This window comes from Schistocerca serialis, chromosome 5 (genome assembly GCF_023864345.2).
Source record: "Schistocerca serialis cubense isolate TAMUIC-IGC-003099 chromosome 5, iqSchSeri2.2, whole genome shotgun sequence".
Lineage (NCBI taxonomy): Eukaryota > Metazoa > Arthropoda > Insecta > Orthoptera > Acrididae > Schistocerca > Schistocerca serialis.
In genome coordinates, this window is record NC_064642.1 from 33120679 (window position 1) to 33142766 (window position 22088).

At 45.1% G+C, this 22088-nt stretch overlaps 1 protein-coding gene and 1 pseudogene across 1 annotated transcript in view; both read right to left on the bottom strand.

Annotated features, from left to right (window-relative positions):
- Positions 1-22088, bottom strand: part of LOC126481726 (muscle M-line assembly protein unc-89-like) — a 1115867-nt gene that overhangs the window by 1018631 nt on the left and 75148 nt on the right. Inside the window, exon 2 of the mRNA XM_050105679.1 lies at positions 11934-12207. Within this exon, the coding sequence (XP_049961636.1) occupies positions 11934-12207 (274 nt within the window). The remainder of the gene's footprint in view (positions 1-11933; positions 12208-22088) is intronic.
- On the bottom strand, positions 10856-10973 carry LOC126482921 (5S ribosomal RNA; annotated as a pseudogene).

Sequence of the window (22088 nt, forward strand, 5' to 3'; positions counted from 1 at the left end):
CTGCTCGTAATCCTACGAACGTCCTCAAGGCGGTGAGATCCGGCGACCTTACTGACCAAGGTAGGGTTTGGAAAGCACGTGGGCAGGCAGTAGAAACTCTCGCCGAGTGCGGACGGTCGGGCATTATCTTGCTGAAATGTAAGCCCAAGATGGCTTCCTACGAGGGGAGCAAAACGTATCGCTGTGCTATGAGGGCGCGCGGATGTCAACCAAACGGATCCTGGTGTGAGAAGAAATAACACCCTAGACTGTCACTCCTGGTTTTTGGGCCGTATGGCGGGCGAGAATCAGGTTGGTATTCCACCGCTGTCCGTGCTGTCTGCGTACACGTATGTGGCCTGGAATCTTATTGACTCGAGTAGAAATGCCTTCAATGATAAGTCCAGCAACGAACTGAGTCCCAACTTCAATCAAAGACGTTTGTGGTTGGTTTTGTTGCCGTTCATGGCAGGCCATTCTGGCCTTACATTTCAGCAAAATAGTGCCCAACAGCACATGCCGAGAGTTACTACCGCTTGCTTTAATGCCTACCAAACTCTACCTTGACCAGTAAAATTTGCCAGATCTCTTCCCCAATTCAGCACATTTGGATCATTATGGACAGGGTCCTCCAACCATCTCCGGATTTTGAAGAACTATCGTGCCAGTTCAACAGAATTTAGCAGACCATTCCTGAAAAGCGCACCCAACGAGTCTTGGCACTGATTAACAGTCAGTGCCAAGCCGAATAAATGCTTGCATATGGGCCAGAGAGAGATCAAAACGTTATTGATACCTCAATTTGTGAAGCTCTTTCTCTTGAATACATCATCCAATTTTTCTCTAACTGTAATCATTTATTTGTCTGTACACGTACATCATCTCTACTCATTTTTACCCCATTCGGATAACTCCTTCCTGATTCGTGTCTTTTTTTTGCCTAAGACTGTACATTTGCTTTACTTATGATAGGCAGTGTGAGGTAACGGGCGAGTTGTGGCGCTCTGGATTTTTTTTTTTTTTTTTTTTTTTTTTTGTCTACTGACTGGTTTGATGCGGCCCGCCACGAATTCCTTTCCTGTGCTAACCTCTTCATCTTAGCGTAGCACTTGCAACCTACGTCCTCAATTATTTGCTTTACGTATTCCAGTCTCTGTCTTCCTCTATAGTTTTTGCCCTCTACAGCTCCCTCTGGTACCACGGAAGTCATTCCCTCATGTCTTAGCAGATGTCCTATCATCCTGTCCCTTCTCCTTATCAGTGTTTTCCACATATTCCTTTCCTCTCCGATTCTGCGTAGAACCTCCTCATTCCTTACCTTATCAGTCCACCTAATTTTCAACATTCGTCTATAGCACAACATCTCAAGTGATTCGATTCTCTTCTGTTCCGGTTTTACCACAGTCCATGTTTCACTACCATACAATGCTGTACTCCAGGCGTACATCCTCAGAAATTTCTTCCTCAAATTAAGGCCGGTATTTGATATTAGTAGACTTCTCTTGGCCAGGAATGGCTTTTTTGCCATAGCGAGTCTGCTTTTGATGTCCTCCTTGCTCCGTCCGTCATTGGTTATTTTACTGCCTAGGTAGCAGAATTCCGAAACTTCATTGACTTCGTGACCATCAATCCTGATGTTAAGTTTCTCGCTGTTCTCATTTCTACTACTTCTCATTACCTTCGTCTTTCTCCGATTTACTCTCAAACCATACTGTGTACTCATTAGGCTGTTGATTCCGTTCAGCAGATCATTTAATTCTTCTTCACTTTCACTCAGGATAGCAATGTCATCAGCGAATCGTATCATTGATATCCTTTCACCTTGTATTTTAATTCCACTCCTGAACCTTTCTTTTATTTCCATCATTGCTTCCTCGATGTACAGATTGAAGAGTAGGGGCGAAAGGCTACAGCCTTGTCTTACACCCTTCTTAATACGAGCACTTCGTTCTTGATCGTCCAATCTTATTATTCCCTCTTGCTTGTTGTACATATTGTATATGACCCGTCTCTCCCGATAGCTTACCCTACTTTTTTCAGAATCTCGAACAGCTTGCACCATTTTATATTGTCGAACGCTTTTTTCAGGTCGACAGATCCTATGAAAGTGTCTTGATTTTTCTTCAGCCTTGCTTCCATTATTAGCCGTAACGTCAGAATTGCCTCTCTCGTCCCTTTACTTTTCCTAAAGCCAAACTGATCGTCACCTAGCGCATTCTCAACTTTCTTTTCCATTCTTCTCTATATTATTCTTGTGAGCAGCTTCGATGCATGAGCTGCTAAGCTGATTGTGCGATAATTCTCGCACTTGTCAGATCTTGCCGTCTTCGGAATTGTGTGTATGATGCTTTTCCGAAAGTCAGATGGTATATCGCCAGACTCATATATTCTACACACCAACGTGAATAGTCGTTTTGTTGCCACTTCCCCCAATGATTTTAGAAATTCTGATGGAATGTTATCTATCCCTTCTGTCTTATTTGACCGTAAGTCCTCCAAAGCTGTTTTAAATTCCGATTCTAATACTGGATCCTCTATCTCTTCTAAATCGACTCCTGTTTCTTTTTCTATCACATCAGACAAATCTTCACCCTCATAGAGGCTTTCAATGTATTCTTTCCTCCTATCTGCTCTCTCCTCTGCATTTAACAGTGGAATTCCCGTTGCACTCTTAATGTTACCACCGTTGCTTTTTTTAATGTCACCAAAGGTTGTTTTGACTTTCCTGTATGCTGAGTCTGTCCTTCCGACAATCATATCTTTTTCGATGTTTTCACATTTTTCCTGCAGCCATTTCGTCTTAGCTTCCCTGCATTTCCTACTTATTTCATTCCTCAGCGACTTGTATTTCTGTATTCCTGATTTTCCCGGAACATGTTTGTACTTCCTCCTTTCATCAATCAATTGAAGTATTTCTTCTGTTACCCATGGTTTCTTCGCAGCTACCTTCTTTGTACCTATGTTTTCCTTCCCAACTTCTGTGATGGCCCTTTTTAGAGATGTCCATTCCTCTTCAACTGTACTGCCTACTGCGCTATTCCTTATTGCTGTATCTATAGCGTTAGAGAAATTCAAACGTATCTCGTCATTCCTCAATACTTCCGTACCCCACTTCTTTGCGTATTGATTCTTCCTGACTAATGTCTTGAATTTCAGCCTACTCTTCATCACTACTATATTGTGATCTGAGTCTATATCTGCTCCTGGGTACGCCTTACAGTCCAGTATCTGATTTCGGAATCTCTGTCTGACCATGATGTAATCTAATTGAAATCTTCCCGTATCTCCCGGCCTTTTCCAAGTATACCTCCTCCTCTTGTGATTCTTGAACAGGGTATTCGCTATTACTAGCTGAAACTTGTTACAGAACTCAATTAGTCTTTCTCCTCTTTCATTCCTTATCCCAAGCCCATATTCTCCTGTAACCTTGTCTTCCACTCCTTCCCCTACATCTGCATTCCAGTCGCCCATGACTATTAGATTTTCGTCCCCCTTTACGTACTACATTACCCTTTCAATATCCTCATACACTTTCTCTATCTGTTCATCTTCAGCTTGCGACGTCGGCATGTATACCTGAACTATCGTTTCGGTGTTGGTCTGTTGTAGATTCTGATTAGAACAACCCGGTCATTGAACTGTTCACAGTAACACACCCTCTGCCCTACCTTCCTATTCATAACGAATCCTACACCTGTTATACCATTTTCTGCTGCTGTTGGTATTACCCGATACTCATCTGACCAGAAATCCTTGTCTTCCTTCCACTTCACTTCACTGACCCCTACTATATCTAGATTGAGCCTTTGCATTTCCCTTTTCAGGTTTTCTAGTTTCCCTACTACGTTCAAGCTTCTGACATTCCACGCCCCGACTCGTAGAACGTTATCCTTTCGTTGATTATTCAATCTTTTTCTCATGGTAACCTCCCGCTTGGCAGTCCCCTCCCGGAGATACGAATGGGGGACTATTCCGGAATCTTTTGCCAATGGAGAGATCATCATGACACTTCTTCAATTACAGGCCACATGTCCTGTGGATACACGTTACGTGTCTTTAATGCAGTGGTTTCCATTGCCTTCTGCATCCTCATTTCGTTGATCATTGCTGATTCTTCCGCCTTTAGGGGCAATTTCCCACCCCTAGGACAAGAGAGTGCCCTGAACCTCTATCCGCTCGTCCGCCCTCTTTGACAAGGCCGTTGGCAGAATGAGGCTGACTTCTTATGCCGGAAGTCTTCGGCCGCCAATGCTGATTATTTATCAAAATTTAGGCAGTGGCGGGGATCGAACCCGGGACCGAAGACGTTTTGATTATGAATCAAAGACGCTACCCCTAGACCACGGGTACTGGAAAATATTATATCTTGTCAATGCCGCGGCCCGGCAGCTAACACGTGATGCCGAACGTTAGCTGAGCAAGAGGGATGGCCGGAGCACGTGGTCCAGCGGCCGCGTGGCTGGAAATTCCATGTTGACACTGAGACGAAGACGGTGCTTTCTGTCGATGAAGGAGATGTCTATACCGGCAGTGCCAAAGATGGCGGACTTTGTGAAACCATCATGGCAGACATTTCACAGTTCGTTAGAAATTAATAGTAGCCAGATTAATCATGATACCTCAAAAAGAAACATGTACATTACTGTTATGTGCACGACGATTCCGATGGTTTAAACAGATTTTCAATATATTTATTAGTTTAAAGTTCAGTATCTGACGATATAATAACACCCAGCAACGAATTTCCAAAATCTAAACGGTTCATCCGATTTCGTCGAACTACGTGTCTTTACAAAGCTATTTGTGTAAACCTAAATTGGTATAAATTACATGCATGTAACTTGAATAGTACATGAGTTATTAGAGGTCGAAGTGGCCGATTATTACCGATCGCGTCAGGCCATAAGTACTCCACAGTTACACGAAAAAACGGTAGCAGCATGCTTATAAATATATTTATTCGTCTGTGTCTTATATCCGATGTATACTATTCATGAAGAAATTGGTTAAACATTTACTGTGTTTAGAAAGCACAGAGACACTAGGCTACTGGCCTACCTTTTGTTGCTGTTCCTTTGATACATATTTATTTGATTTATTTATGTATTTAATAATGGGTGTTAGAGCGTGTTTATGGTCCAGCCGTAGGAATATTTGTTTAATTTAGAGTTATTTAAATGTAAATCCAGTATTTCGTATGTGCTTAAATGTCTGTGAGTGTACGTTCACTTGGAGACATGGAGGGAGCGCTCTAGCCAATCACAGCGCTCGTTAATGGTGAGACTGTATGGAAATGGGGGAGCAGGATCGTTTCGAGAGGACACGAGGCAGTTTGGGAGAAGGGTAGTTTTGGAAGTGCGGCAGTGCTGGACAAACGCACAGCACACGAGAAGTGCTGGACGTGACGGCGCGTCGGACGCAAAGTCGCGGGAAAGACTTGGAGTGGAGCAGTTTGCGCGTCAGCGCGAGAGATAAAAATACTTCAGAGTGCCGACTTGTGTACTTGTGAGATTTCCGTGGCTACTACAGTGAACACGTAGTGTGCGTTTAGAAATGAATATCTCGCGAGCTATGTTGTTGTTCATGACTAATTACGTGCAGTAGGAATCTATTGTTTCCCTGGTATTCAACTTATATTTTATTTAATTGCTGGACCATCGACACCAATTGGTCTTTTGCAGAAATATACCGCATTTTCAAAAGTACTTCTACTATCGTACTCATCAATTAAAGCTGTTAAGATAGTACCTGCAGATTTTATTTAATTGCAATCTTTCATTTACAAAATTCGCAATTGCGAAACCTTCGACCATTCGATTCATGTGCGTATTCTTATCGTACACTGTAGACTCAGCAGTATTTGGGCTGTAATGTAGCAACTACGTATCTCAGCCCATAGACAACGAGACAGCGAAAACTTTTAATATTGCAACTCGGTGGGTAGGTAGTTATTTTTGAAAGCCCGCACTGAAAAGCGCATCCAATTAGTCTATTAACCAGTGCCAAGCCGAATAAATGCTTGCATATGGGCCAGAGATAGAACAACGCGTTATTGACTACCTGAATGTGTGGAGCTCTCTCTCTTTTTCTCTAATTGTAATCACTTGTTTGTCTGTACCCGTACATCATCTCTACTGATTTCCGTCCCATTCGGATAATTCCTTCCTGGTTCATCTTTTCTTGCCTAAGAGCGTATATTTGCTTCATTTATGATAGACAGAAGGAAAAGGGGATGTGCAGTCACACTGGGCTATACATTTCTCTTCAAAATCGCCCATTCACTAATGGCTTAGTACTGGTAACTAAAGTATTGTTTTAATTCGTTACTTAGCAAGTTCCGTATAGCAGACAACAATTTGAGCTCATTCATGGCGATGAGAAAAAAAAACGGTGCGAACACTGCTAATATAACTTGCTTTTTAAGAAACCTACATAACACAGCATGTGAAAACTATTCAGCTACTGCAACTATGTGTGTTTTTCATCGGAATATTTATCAGCCGTTTGACTGTCACCGTTTTCGCTTTGTGCCTTCATATTTTCTAATGTCTTTTAACCAGCGTCCATTACCATGTGTCTTGCTCTTCCCTTATCACTTATAATCCACTACAGAACACTTACCAACCACTCATCTGTCTATTTGTCCCGCCAGTCTGCATTTCGTTTTCATTAAGTCAACTTACGCCAGTCAGTTCCTTGATCTCTTTCCTTGTATTCCTTGTTTCTGCTGGTAATTCGCAACATGCATCTCTCCACTGCACATCGATCAACACTTCAGTATTTGAACGGTATTCGCAGTAAAAATCTACAAGTGTGTCTCATCGCTGTGTGAATGCAATCTATCCATTACAGGTATATGGGAAGCTTAGTTTTAAAAACTATATTCAGTTTACAAAGAGCACCCCATAATTTTACATTTCCGTTTACTTATTTTATTATCTGTCCAGTCGGTGTCCTCAACCGCCGTAAGTAAAAAAGTCTGTACTTCGCATTAAATGATGGCCAGCTTTTAAATTTTCCAACGGTTTTGCGGCTGTGGTAACACCAGTTCCCGTCAGATCACCAATGTTAAGCGCTGTCGGGCTGGACTAGCACTTGATGGGTGACCATCCAGTCTGCCGAGCGCTGCTGGCAAGCGAGGTGTACTCAGCCCATGTGAGGCAAACTGACGAGCTACTTGATTGAGAGGTAGCGGCTCCGGTGTCGTAAGCTGATCTACGGCCGGGAGAGCGGTGTGCTGACCACATGCCCCTCGATATCCGCATCCAGTGACGTCAGTGGACTGAGGATGACACGGTGGCCGGTCGGTAACGTTGGGCCTTCATGGCCTGTTCGGGCAGAGTTTAGCTTTTTATCAGTTCCTAACTTTACGGCTCGTGATAGCCAAAAAAAGTTATGCTGAACTGTATTTACACAGTGGTTACGCTGAACTGTATTTACAGAGTGGATTTTTTACGATATAACGGAAAGATTAACAGTAGTTTTTTTAAATATTATTCAATAATCTATACGCTACCTAATAGTTGCAGAGTTACATGGACAGAGAGACAAGGCGTGGCCCTAAGACCAGTTGTGTTTGTGGTGTCACCGCCAGACACCACACTTGCTAGGTGGTAGCCTTTAAATCGGCCGCGGTCCGCTAGTATACGTCGGACCCGCGTGTCGCCACTGTCGGTTATTGCAGACCGAGCGCCGCCACACGGCAGGTCTAGAGAGACTTACTAGCACTCGCCCCAGTTGTACAGCCGACGTTGCTAGCCATGGTTCACTGAGAATTACGCTCTCAATTGCCGAGACGGTAGTTAGCATAGCCTTCAGCTAAGTCAATTGCTACGACCTAGCAAGGCGCCATTTATCCTTTGCTATGTATCTAATGAAGCATGTACAGTAACAAGACCAATGTTCACCAATTGTGGATTAAAGTTAAGTATTCCAGCAGCTACGTACTTTTCTTTATAGCATTCATTACGTATCCTGTTTCATACCTCACGCCAGCCTGCGTGAGTTTAAGCGCGTGCCTTTCGGTTACCCGTCACTGTGGATTGGCTGTCTTGCCAGTGTTCTCTTCTGTGAGATCAGAAACACCAATGTTGCGCCGAGTCTTTCATTAACAAACTGTCGAGCAAAATACGAGGGATGTTTTCTTCGAGATCCGATCGGTTGCCAAATGAAAACTACAGTGAAAATCCGAGAGTGCTTTACGCTGATATGTTGCGCAGTTTCTCTAACATGCCCGTTTCTCGCGTCACGTCGCATTTTACACTTCGGAGCGCACAGTGAGCACCTAAAGATGTGTAGAGCAACAGCCTCTCCCACCATGTGTGAACTGCATACTGAGCTCTAATGACCTCGATGTCGACGGGCCTTTAAACCCTGCATGCTGACGGGTCCGGCCTAACTGCATGTGGCCTGCAGAATCTAACTCACACGCACGTCCGCCTTCGTGACAATGCTCAGTCGCTCACTGCAGCTGCAGCAAAGACGCTCCTGTAGAGTTTTCGATGGGAAGTGTTCGGTCGCCGACCACACAGCCCCGACTTCACTCCCGTTGATTTTCATCACTTCGGTCGCATGAACCGCTGGCTACGACAACATTTTGACGCAGACAACGAGCTGCATATTAGCGTAGGGGATTGGCTCAAAGCACAGGCGGCTGCCTTTTGTGACCTAGGGTATTGGGAAGTTGCTACCACGCTATGTCAGAAGTCTAAGTCGGAGCAGCGACTGTGTGAAGTAGATGGAAGGTGTAGTTAACGGTTACAAATAAAGTAATTTTTGTTTTCAGAGCGGTTTCCATTTTGCAACCGATCAGCCCCCGAAAACAAATAGCCATCGTAGTAGTGAAACAGCAAATGTCGAAGTACGTCTCGTTGACATCAGATGGTGTAATATCAGTTCATGTGTCGGTCTGGGTAGGGAAGAATGATAGATTTCCGGGACATGGTTTCGTCATGCCGTGTCATCGATGATTCGACATCTTCCCTCTACATCAACATTAACTGTAGGCAAGCAAGAAATGAGTCAGTTTCAATTGTCTAGGAAGTACAAACGCTTCGGATGAGAAATAGAACGTCAATGAAGACGATGGTGTACTGAGTCTGATAGGCAAAATGTTAGATTATCGGTCAAGTCACGCTTGGTCTTGATTTAGAGTCCGGATGGGTATGTTTTGGACACTACCGACATCACAAAATTCTGGCAGCCTACAATGATGGGTGTTGTAGTGGTCAAATGACAACTATTATTGGAATCAACATGTGACATCAACCCCTACAGACTGAGATAATTTGGAATCCCAACTTCAGGATGGTTTTAGAACGCAAGGTAAAATCCACAAACATTATTTTAACAGCAAAATTTGCAGATAGTAGCAGGTACTGAGTTCCCACTGTTAGAGAGCCTTTGCAATTATGTTATTCTAATTCTTTGCATACTGTCATACAGCTAATCTGTGATATAATGTTCACTTTACTCACATGTATTAGTCGTAGCGTTACAGTTTTCAGAAACAATAGTGTGTGTTGAGATTAGTGCTACGATTGCTGCGCTATCGACGGCGTCTTCATGAATCGATATTTTCAGAATCCCTGATGGTTGGTATGCAGGAGGCCACTCTGTATGTGTGTCTTGTATTAACATCAGTACGGTAGACGGCAGTGGGAAATTACATCGACGTAGCACGATGCTACCAAGCCACGCCACTTACTAGTGACTCGTCTGATTCTGTCAGCATTCAAGACTACTTGTTTCTATCAAGAGAATTACTCTCCTTGTATATGAATATAGGGCGGAGAAAAATTGTGTCGCGAAATTTTAATCCTGGATAGCTGATACCAGTAGGAACCAAAATTGCTAATGTTGTGTTGGTCGACAACGCACAATTTTCAAACTACGAAAACTTGACGCCACGCGCTCCGATTGGCCGTGGGGCTGCCCTGTTGCCGTTCTTCAGTTGACAGGCAGCGCCATGGTTGTCGGTTCACACATACAAACGTCCTTCGCCCCGTCGCTGCCCCAACGTGATACGCACACGTGAGCAGCAGCGAGTGTTTGAGTTGGCGAAAGTTTGGCCACCATCCGATGGTGTTTAACTGTATTTTCGTTATTTCAAGTCCAAGTGCACTTGCGGAATTTTCTGGCTTTTGGCCGTTAGCGTTCCGGTTACCTGCCCTGGCCGCTGACGTAAAGTTCAGGCAGTGTCTTTTGCTCACCGTGTTGTCGCTGTCCAACACGTGTGTGTAGTTTTGACAGCTTATACATACTTGGTTGTGGGCTGCTACGCCTTTTACGTTTCAGCTTTGGAGTTCCTTGTGTACTGGTCAGGTGGAAAGCAAGTCGTCTTCTCGATGGGCCCGTTGACTGTCTCTTGGTTGGGTTGCCGGAAGATCGGATATAGTTGGGCCGACTATCTGTCTCCCCCAAGCGAACGTTAATATTCCAAGTGCAGACCGACCCCCGGAAACTTCTGAGCGCCGCTGGCTGTACTGCCTTTTTTTGCTGGTGTTTGATTGTGTATTTTAATGGCTCATGGTTTGAATTTGTATGCTTTTAGTTGGGTTTTAAATAATGGGCCTTCAGCCGTTTTAAAATTGAAAGTTTCTTACTTGTCAAGTCTTAGATTGTTTGGGCCTTCCGCCTCCTTTTTTAAAAATTATTTAAGGATAAAGCTTGGGCTTTCTCCGTCGGCAGGCCACGAGCGGCGTACCGGGACCATCCGACCGCCGTGTCATCCTCAGTGGAGGATGTGGATAGGAGGGGCGTCGGGACAGCACCACCGCTCTGCTGGTCGTTATGATGGTATTCTTGACCGATGCCGCTGCTGTTCAGTCGAGTAGCTCCTCAATTGGCATCACGAGGCTGAGTGCACCCCGAAAAACGGCAACAGCGCATGGCGGCCTGCATGGTCAGCCATCCAAGTGCCGACCACGCCCGACAGCGCTTAACTTCGGTGATCTCACGGGAACCGGTGTATCCACTGCGGCAAGGCCGTTGCCTACAAAGCTTGGGCCTTCTACGTTTGAAAGTTTATTGGAGTTGTGTTTGTAACTCATGGGTCTTCAGCCATTTTAAAATTAAAATTCCTTACTTGTCAAGTTCAAAATGGTTCAAATGGCTCTGAGCACTATGGGACTTAACATCTTTGGTCATCAGTCCCCTAGAACTCAGAACCACTTAAACCTAACTAACCTAAGGACATCACACACATCCATACCCGAGGCAGGATTCGAACCTGCGACCCTAGCAGTCCCGCGGTTCCGGACCGAGCGCCTTAACACTTGTCAAGTCTTACATTCTTTGGGCCTTCAGCCTCATTTGAAGTATTATTTAAGGATAAAACCTTGCACTTTCTGGCTTTTGAAAGTTTATTGTAGTTGTGTTTTAAATCATGGGCCTTCAGCGGTTTTAAAAATTAAAGAGGTTGTGCCATTAAGCCATAAGATTGTGTGATATATTCAGTCGATAGTTAAGCTCGGAAATCTGCGCTGTGATGTTTGGGCAACTAAATAAAGTTATATGTGTTCGAGTATGACAGCAGCTCATTTTGGGCCCCTTTCCACAATTCCAACTGCCTGTTATGTCCTGCGGATTTAACCAGGAGTTTCAGTACCTTCTTGAACCTCACTGACTCCCTTCTGCCCTCATCTCGTGGTCGTGCGGTAGCGTTCTCACTTCCCACGCCCGGGTTCCCGGGTTCGATTCCCGGCCGGGTCAGGGATTTTCTCTGCCTCGTGATGGCTGGGTGTTGTGTGATGTCCTTAGGTTAGTTAGGTTTAAGTAGTTCTAAGTTCTAGGGGACTGATGACCATAGATGTTAAGTCCCATAGTGCTCAGAGCCATTTGAACCATTTGACTCCCTTCTTGCACGTCTCGCGCTGGAAGAGGTGGTTATGGGGGCTTTTGACAGGTGGTCACATCAGTGGGAGTGGACAGTAGCTGGGCGCCGCGCACCTTACCTTGACGTCGTGCGGCGCCTTGAGCTCGACGAGGAAGCGCGTGCGCGTGCCGACCTTGACGGCCAGGTCGGAGAGGCGGCGCAGGAAGCAGGGGGCGTCGCGGCCCACGCGCAGCTCCAGCGCCGCGCGCGCCTCGCCGGCCGCGTTCTTGGCCAGCAGCGAGTAGCGGCCGGCGTCCGCCGCCGACACGCCCTCCACCGACAGCAGCACCGTGTTGTTGTTCTCCGACACGCGGAACCGGCCGCCGCTCGGCACCTCCTCGTCCCCGCGCGTCCTGCAACGCAGAGCAGCGCACTACTCAGCCACAGCACACACATTACACGAGACTTGGTCCATACAGTCTAGAACACAACAGTTGCAGATAATCGTGCAATAGCCAGATTTGTGTCGCATTCAGGTAGTCCAGGGCTTAACAACTGGCCGGTTTTGAGCGCGAGTACTCGCGTCTGCTCAGGCACGTGCTCGCGAGCAGGTGCAAGGTCGCGGAGGGGGGGGGGGGGGGAGGGAGGGGAAATGCGCGCGCACGTTTGAATGTGATCTCACGTTCTTAGCGGATTTAACTAGCCATCTGAATGCTTTGAACATTTTACTACAAGGTAAAGATCTGCTAATTACTCATTTCATAGATCGAATACGAGCTTTTAAAATGAAATTGATACTTTGGGTGGGTCAGCTGGAAACAGGAGACCTAGCTCATTTTCCTAAATTATCATCCGTGCAAGATGTTCACAAAGACTGTGAACGTTGTTCACATAGTTTAGTTGATCAGCGCTTTCAAGGTCTGACAGCACTAGACAGTGATTTTGATCTGTTCTCTCCATATTCAGCGAATATTTAAGAGATTCGTCCTGAGCCGCAGCAAGAAATTATTGACCTGCAGTGTGACAGAGAATACAGAGACAAATTTCAAAACAAGAAAAACATTTTGGAATTCTACAGACATTTCCCTCAGGGTAGATTTCCTCGTTTGCACAAACTGGCAGCTACAATAATATTAATGTTCGGTTCCACATATATTTGTGAACAACTGTTCTCTGCAATGAAATGTAACAACATGCGCCTGAGAAACGCATTGTCTCATCGAAATTAAACTGCACGCTGCGCCTAAAATACACAAGAACTATTACTCCGAACATAGACGCAATTGTAAAGGGCAAAAAGTACAAGATAACCGAGAATCCCACACTTCAGTGACACCTTTTATTGTGTAACAGTTCACAAATTAATGCGAATGTAGAGGTATACACTAAGCTAATAAAATTATGTGGCACGTGTACATTCTCCTTTATTTGTTTCATTTGTCGCAGTAATAATTCGTGAGTGATATCCCTGCAGGTGGCCGCGGATATACATTGACTGGCGGCAGCTGTTGTGTGCCCCACGTGGCTTTCCCCACTCTCCGCTCTGGTCCGGTAGTGGGGGTAGCGTGCTCGCGCTGCTCCGTGCCCGCGCCTTGCTGCTCACAGCTTGCTCCGCGAGCACGTATGTTGTGAAGCCCTGAGGTAGTCGCTCGGTGAAGGGCTGCTAGGGAATCTGGGGGAAGGCGTACTCGTCGTCAAAAGTTCCCGTCGACGACATCTGACCAGTACAACGGAGGACCGCCCTACTCTGCACCAACCATGTCATAAACACTTCACATCTATGCCCGCCATCCGAGAACACGTAATGAAACTAGGCAATTATCGCCCCATGCGTAGGCTGCTGTTAACTCCACAACACAAAATAGTGCAAAAAATGGCTCTGAGCACTATGGAACTTAATATCTGAGGTCATCAGTCCCGTAGAACTTAGAACTACTTAAACCTATCTAAATTAAGGACAGCACACACATCCATGCTCGATTCTGGATCCGAACCCGACTGAAGCGCCTAGAACCGGTCGGCCACCCCGGCCGGCCAAAATGGTGCATTTGGAACGGTGCCGTTATACGGAAGCATCGACTATGGATGACATCACATTGTGTTCCGCGTTGGATCACGGTTCTGTATTACCCCTGATGACAATCGTGAGCCAGTATGGCTGCGAATTGTGGAGAGTCTCCATTCTTTGAATGCTTTGGAGACTCACAGCGGTGTTACTCCTGCAGCTACGTAGCCATCGACTGAATAAGGCAACTCTGAGGACACAGTAGTACACCACGGACATCTTTTGTCCTCACATGTCCCCCACACAGCAATGTGGTGCCATTCTTCAACAGGACAATGCATGTGTCTGCTTGGTGGTGAGCAGCTCACGTGATCAACAACATCTGTGGTTGACAGAACATGCGTGGTCGTCGAGTCTGTCCCAGAACCATCATCCAGTTACAACAGTTGTGGGCCAGGTTTCCTGGGAAAGAATAGAAGCCGGCCGGTGTGGCCGTGCGGTTCTAAGCGCGTCAGTTTGGAATCGCGTGACCGCTATGGTCGCAGGTTCGAATCCTGCCTCGGGCATGGATGTGTGTGATGTCCTTAGGTTTGTTAGGTTTAAGTAGTTCTAGGGGACTGATGACCTCAGTAGTTAAGTCCCATAGTGCTCAGAGCCATTTGAACCATTTTTTAGAGAATAGAATGGCTGTATGACAGTCTCCCCTCCCACACCAACTCAGTGGATGCATACGGGGTGTAACGACAAACCGGCAAGTGGGCTCATATAGCCAAGATGTTTGTGAATTTGTGCAGACTTTGTGATCACTGAAATAACATCACGTACTAACTCAAACTGTTAAGTCTCCCTTGTAGGTGGTTCATCTTTTTGCTAGCAGTATATTTTGAGGTTGGATTTTTTAAAAATCTTCTTTATTATGAATGTCTCCATCAGTGTATTTTGTATTTCTCATTGCATTGTCGTATACTGCTGTAAGATATTTTCAATGAAACCACTTTAGACATTTCACCTACTGAGTCTTTGTAGAATTTCGGGTGTCTCCCCATGTCACGTCGTAAGGAGAACGTGCATGACCCGGGTGGACGATTCTACAAATTAGAAATACGCCTGAAATTCTTCAGCTCGGACACTCAATATTTGTTCATGTAGCTTAATACACAATCTGTTCCTTACTTGTCGGTTGTCTTCATTTGCACCGTGATGCGAGAGGCTAACGACGTTGCTTGCATGTTGCTTACATACTTTATCTGCAAGATAATTTCGTTTACAGAAGTACTAGCTAATTACTCGCCGCAGTTAGAGTATCTAAACGAATTTCTCGCAGATTTTTCTGACAGTAAGTACGTATTTACACTGAGGAACAGATAACTGGGTACACTTTCTTTTTTTTTTTTTTTTGTGTGACTAGGGACTCCCGATCTTTCGATCTGACGCCATTTCGGCGACTTGCGCGTCGATGGTGATGAAATGATGATGATTAGGACAACACAACACCCAATCCATGAGAGGAGAAAATCTCCGACCCAGCCGGGAATAGAAACCGGGCCTTTAGGATTGACATTCTGTCGCGCTGACCACCCAGCTACCGGGGGCGGACACTGGGTACACTGCCTTGTAAACAGTTCTTTTATACAATATTTTTCATCATCCCGTCACGGAAATGGTATTGTTGCCGATTTCAACTTGTTTGCAAGTCACCATCACATGGACTTTTCAAAAAGAAAGAAAGAAGGTGATGGTAAAATACTAAATAACAAAGGTGAACTAATTCCTGTAGACAAGTAATTTCTGTAGACAACCAACACTACGGTGGTTGGTTGATACGGTGAAGGAGACCAAACATAGAAGTCATCAGGTCCCATCGCATTAGGAAAGTATGGCAGGCGTGCCCCTTCAAAGGAACCACCCTGGCATTTCCCTAAAGCGATTTACGAAAATCATGGAAAACCTAAATCAGGATCGCCGGACGCGGGTTTGAGCCGCCGTCCTCCCGAATGCGAGTCCAGTGTGCTAACCATTGTGTCACCTCGCTGGGTTCCGGTAAGTTACACAGTAACTCGTCATAGTAGGCTAGCAGAGGCACTCACAAGGGGAGGCCGCCAATTGTGAAACTCAGATTCGATTCATACGGCGCATAATAAAAGCTCATGGTCAGAGGTGTAATGTGGCAAAGCACCAAGATGCACTTCTCAGCCGTTGTCGAGAAAATCGACAGTTAAAAGAAACCGTTGCGGTGAAATACTCTCTACAATTTAAAATTTGCAACAGCGTCGTGGTGCAGCGGTAAGCGCTCGGGTTCGTAATCCGAAAGTTGCCGGATCGATTCTGGCGCCATGCAATTTTTTTTAGTATTTGTTTTTGTAATTCATATATATATATATATATATATATATATATATATATATATATATATATAAAATTCCCGGCAATCAGTTGCAACAATTATGCATATAATAAGTTGTTGAAAGTCGTTTGTCGTGGAAAAACTGGCGACTTCGAACATGATTAGTTTTCCGCAAACAAAGTTGTATTTCACAAATGTTATTAATTGTCTTCATAATGTTTACACGTGTAGTTAACGGAAGACGTAGAAACGATATTCCGAAAAGAATACGTATAGTGTAAGTCAAACGTTCGAATTAGAGTAGAGACCCTATATATATATATATTTGAATTAGAGAAAACAAATACTAAAAAAAAAAAAAAAGAAGGTTGCTTGGTGTGAGATTCGATCCGGCGACTTTCGGCGAGATTCGATCCGGCGACTTTCGGATTACGAACCCGAGCGCTTACCGCTGCACCACGACGCTGTAGAAATCTGTTAATCGTAGAGAGTATTTCACCACAACGGTTCTTTTTAACTGTCGATTTTCTCGACAACGGCTGAGAAGTGCATCTTGGTGCTTTGCCACATTACACCTCTGGCCATGAGCTTTTATTATGCGCAGTATGAATCGAATCTGAATTTCACAATTGGCGGCCTCCCCTTGTCAGCGTAAAGATAGCCGTGCTTTGATTGTTGGAACTGAAGGTCGCAGGTAACTAGTTGATAAGGTCAGTAGCAATCAAATCGCAAATATACGTTTAAGAGGCACGGCAATACAAAATTTATTGGGGAATATACCTTTCTCAAAGCGAAAACCGATAAAAAATCCCTGTGTAGGTAAGCTAGACGTTCACTATTTGTTGGTTAAATCACGTCCGTATACAGACGTGACAGGCAAGTAGTTGCCGCGGGCGAGTCGGCAGGCGAAAGAAAAAACGGCGGGCCACGGCTGTGGAGGCGGCGGCGGTGGCGGCGCGGTGTGACGCCGGCGGTTCCGCCGTGAGTCTTATTTTTACGCCTGAGCCGTGGATGCAGCATCTGTTTGTTATCATTCGTCTCTGTGTTTGAGGAATGTGAGCCTGCTGTAGCTGCGCCCATTTTCCTTGGTACAGTACAAGACGATGGCCGCGCCAAAGATTTCAGCGAAGCGTCTCGCATGTCGCTATCGAACTCAGGAAATACAATTCGGGCATTATCTATTACTGAATTCTGAGTGCAATTCTGACTGTCGGTGGTTTCCATTAATGAACGACGTACGCTGACGAGAAACAATATTGGTCACCTTACAAGAGCGCACTGATCGCTTTGGGGCACTGTAGACGACGTGGTCACGTGACCCTCCACCGCTTACGTATGCTATAGCAGTGAAGTAGTATGTATCTTCCAGTTGACTGTACGGAATTTGCGCATTAATAAGTCTCGACGTAAATGCATGACACAATGCCAGCAAGAGGCTATCGTGTTTGGACGTACTGGCGACCATACCGTGAATCAAGTTGCTTGATTTGTCGGTGTATAGTCGCGGAATGTCCTACATGTCTAAAGGAATGGTGTACCAGCGGCAGCCGTGTAGCCGCGGCTTAAGTACAGTGGCCATGAAGAGGTCCTAACCGACACCCACTTGAGGTGAGAGCCAATGCCTCCCAGTGACGATCGGTTTCAAATTCTGCAGGAAATGATGCTGTCAGTAAATGCAGGTCTGTCTAAATCAGTTTCCGAGAGAATAGTGCCGAAATGCGTGTAATAAGATCGCTGCTCATAGTAGCTCATAAGGCTGCCAGTCCCCAATGGCAGAACAATACGGAAACTGGACAAAACCGGACTTGAGGTGTGTAGTGTGATCCGATGGGTCGCGATTTTGCCTCTTTTCAAACCTACGTCTACATTTTATAAGCATATATACTCCACAGCGCGCAGAGAATGCTTTTTGTAGTGAAAACACAACTGTAATCTGAACCAATTTTATTAAGGCATCGCCGGTTTCGTGGCTTGCACCCTTGTAAGACAGGGTTGTAGCCTCTCCCCAATGTTATTCAATCTGTATATTGAGCAAGCAGTAAAGGAAACAAAAGAAAAATTTGGAGTAGGTATTAAAATCCATGGAGAAGAAATAAAAACGTTGAGGTTCGCCGATGACATTGTAATTCTGTCAGAGACAGCAAAGGACTTGGAAGAGTAGTTGAACGGAATGGATGGTGTCTTGAAAGGAGGATATAAGATGAACATCAACAAAAACAAAATGAGGATCATGGAATGTAGTCGAATTAAGTCGGGTGATGTTGAGGGTATTAGATTAGGAAATGAGACACTTAAAGTAGTAAAGGAGTTTTGCTATTTGGGGAGCAAAATAACTGATGATGGTCGAAGTAGAGAGGGTATAAAATGTAGACTGGCAATGGCAAGGAAAGCGTTTCTGAAGAAGGGAAATTTGTTAACATCGAGTATAGATTTAAGTGTCAGGAAGTCATTTCTGAAAGTATTTGTATGGAGTGTAGCCATGTATGGAAGTGAAACATGGACGATAAATAGTTTGGACAGGAAGAGAATAGAAGCTTTCGAAATGTGGTGCTACAGAAGAATGCTGAAGATTAGATGGGTAGATCACATAACTAATGAGGAAGTATTGAACAGGATTGGGGAGAAGTTTGTGGCACAACTTGACCAGAAGAAGGGATCGGTTGGTAGGACATGTTCTGAGGCATCAAGGGATCACCAATTTAGTATTGGAGGGCAGAGTGGAGGGTAAAAATCGTAGGGGGAGACCAAGAGATGAATACACTAAGCAGATTCGGAAGGATGTAGGTTGCAGTAGGTACTGGGAGATGAAGAAGCTTGCACAGGATAGAGTAACATGGAGAGCTGCATCAAACCAGTCTCAGGACTGAACATCACAACAACAACAACCCACATCATCAGATGCATATCAAAACTACAAGAAATAAGCAATGGTAGTGATTGAACTCCTGTACATCAAAGTGACACCAGAAACATAAGCCTCTAATTATGAAAATAGATAAAAACAAAAGTGTACTTACAAAGATTAAAACATGGTAAGCAGCATGGCGAATAATATAGAAGGCCCGACCTTCACAGTTAAAACTGTGATGTCCGCAGGCCGGATAGTTATTGTATAAAAACGTGATGTTTAGCCTCGCCCAACTTTTCATACACTAACTATCCGGCCCACGGACATTATGGTTTTAACTATAAAGGCTACGACTTCTATACTGTTCGAACCGCGTGACCGCTACGGTCGCAGGTTCGAATCCTGCCTCGGGCATGGATGTGTGTGATGTTCTTAGGTTTAAGTAGTTCTAAGTTCTAGGGGACTGATGACCTCAGAAATTAAGTCCCATAGTGCTCAGAGCCATTTGAAGCCATTTCTATACTGTTCGCCATGCTGTTTACCGTGTTTTAATGGTTCAAATGGCTCTGAGCACTATGGGACTTAACCATTTCTATACTGTTCGCCATGCTGTTTACCGTGTTTTAATGGTTCAAATGGCTCTGAGCACTATGGGACCTAACTTCTGAGGTCATCAGTCCCCTAGAACCTAGAACTACTCAAACCTAACTAGCCTAAGGACATCACACACATCCATGCCCGAGGCAGGATTCGAACCTGCGACGTAGCGGTCGCTCGGTTCCAGACTGTAGCGCCTAGAACCTCTCGGCCACACCGGCCGGCCGCGTTTTAATCTTCGTAAGTACATTTGTGCTTTTGTCTGTGCTCATAATTATGTTCTTACGGCTCTAGTATTACGTTTATGTACAGGGGTTAAATCACTGTCATTGTTCGTTCCTTCTTGTTTATATAGACAACAACATGATGTCGCTGTAAGACACGAAGCCTGTAGCGCCTCGATAAAACTGGTTCAGAATACAACTGTCTGCGGAGTTGTCTTCACAAAATGTACTGTGACAGCTGCGGATGCCTTGACCACTGAGTCGTTTCCATAGAATATGGTACATCGTTCCAAGATTACCTATTTACTCCCCACTGCCTTCCCGAATTGCGGGGGGATAGACCTTGTACACGTCTGTGTACTCGTACGTGCCCACATCTCTCTTGCTTTATTCTCATCACACATACACGATATATTCGATGGTAGCAGCGTGCATGTGCAATGACCACACAGTCTTCTTGGTATTCAGGTTACGTAAATTTACTCAATAGGATCCCACGATAGCGACGTAGGATTTCTTCCGTGCATTCCTAGTAAGGTTCGTCAGCATTACTGTTACACATGTTTAAGGGCTATACCAAGCTATCGCGTTCGTACCAGCGCGCCCCTGAATTTGTTCTTGTGGCGGAAAGTCCCACTCTCCTTGCATGCGGTTGAGGTTTCGTGGCACACCACTGCTATGGCGCAAAGGGGTCAAATATCTTGGCGTCAAGTTCGTCTCTAGTCTGACGGGGCGCCAACAGGCCGAGAACGTCCTGTGCAGAGCACCGAGCCCCTTGCTCCAGCTACACACGGTTCTGCACCTTTGGACAAGGCTGTCTGCAAGGCGTTTCTACCTACTCGGCGAATGTCAGTGCAGTGATGGGACAAAGACACAGCAAATCGCTTTGCGTGACTGTATAGAGTTTAGAACCAGAGCCTGAAGCTCGCTGGTACTTCCTCTGCCACTAAACTGTCTCGCGAATCTGTTACATCAGGTATTCCACGCATTAAAAAAAATCGGGACATGCACTGAACTGCAGTATGCGAGTGCTGGGGAACAAAGTGTACTAGCAACCCGGTAAATACCGGCTTGCACTGCGAAATTTTTTGCCCCATTAGACAGAAGTAAGTAACATGAGAAAACAGAGACGGCGCTCGAAATAACGTAAAAATTATAGAACGTAAAGAATCAACTGAATCAACAATCAATGGTCTTAAACTCCATCGTACCACTGAAATGAAGCAAGCTAATCAGCAATGGCTCCAATGTTCTTCAATTCCTAAATAATGTTATGGCCAGTATATGAAATCGCCTCATCTTCATCGACAGTGCATTAATTTGTTTTCGCTTCAGTAAATATTAGTGAGTTTCCAGTTCAAAGGAGCGTCTGACTATGTAGGCCTCCACCGATGTTACACAGGCTGATTCTAATGCCCCTGCAGCTGCGTGTTATGCAACCCACAACGCCTTCAGATACCATGCACAAGACTATCATATCCTCTCACTCGCCACACACAGACTGTCAGCCACACAGAAAAAATGAACCGGATCTTCCTGTAGGAAATTTAATGTAGTTAAATTTTGTACTGGGATGCGTTTTCTTAAGAAGCCATAGTTTCCGAATTTTTCCAGAAAAACATACAAAAGTAACCTCCAAACGTGTTGTTCCTGAATAACTCGAAAACCGTGACCTCCAGCAAAAATCTGTCCTGTTACAAAATTTAACAACATTAACTTTCCTGCAAAAAAGTTCCCATTCACTTTCTCTGTAGGCCCAATATTTTGCACATAGCAAGCGAGAGAATAGGAAGATCCTGCGAGTGGTATTTGAAAACGATGGGGCCTGCAAAAAGCCGTGTGCTAGGGGCATCTGATTGAGCCTGCATGGTTGTACTCCATTCTCGTTCAACAACTAGTGCCCCGTCCCTAATGATTCAGTATCAATGCACGTACAGCTCGTAACTAATGTACAATGGAAGTGATATATACATCAGTATTTACGACAGACGATCTACATCACGTTATTAAATACAGTCCTGGAAATGGAAAAAAGAACACATTGACACCGGTGTGTCAGACCCACCATACTTGCTCCGGACACTGCGAGAGGGCTGTACAAGCAATGATCACACGCACGGCACAGCGGACACACCAGGAACCGCGGTGTTGGCCGTCGAATGGCGCTAGCTGCGCAGCATTTGTGCACCGCCGCCGTCAGTGTCAGCCAGTTTGCCGTGGCATACGGAGCTCCATCGCAGTCTTTAACACTGGTAGCATGCCGCGACAGCGTGGAC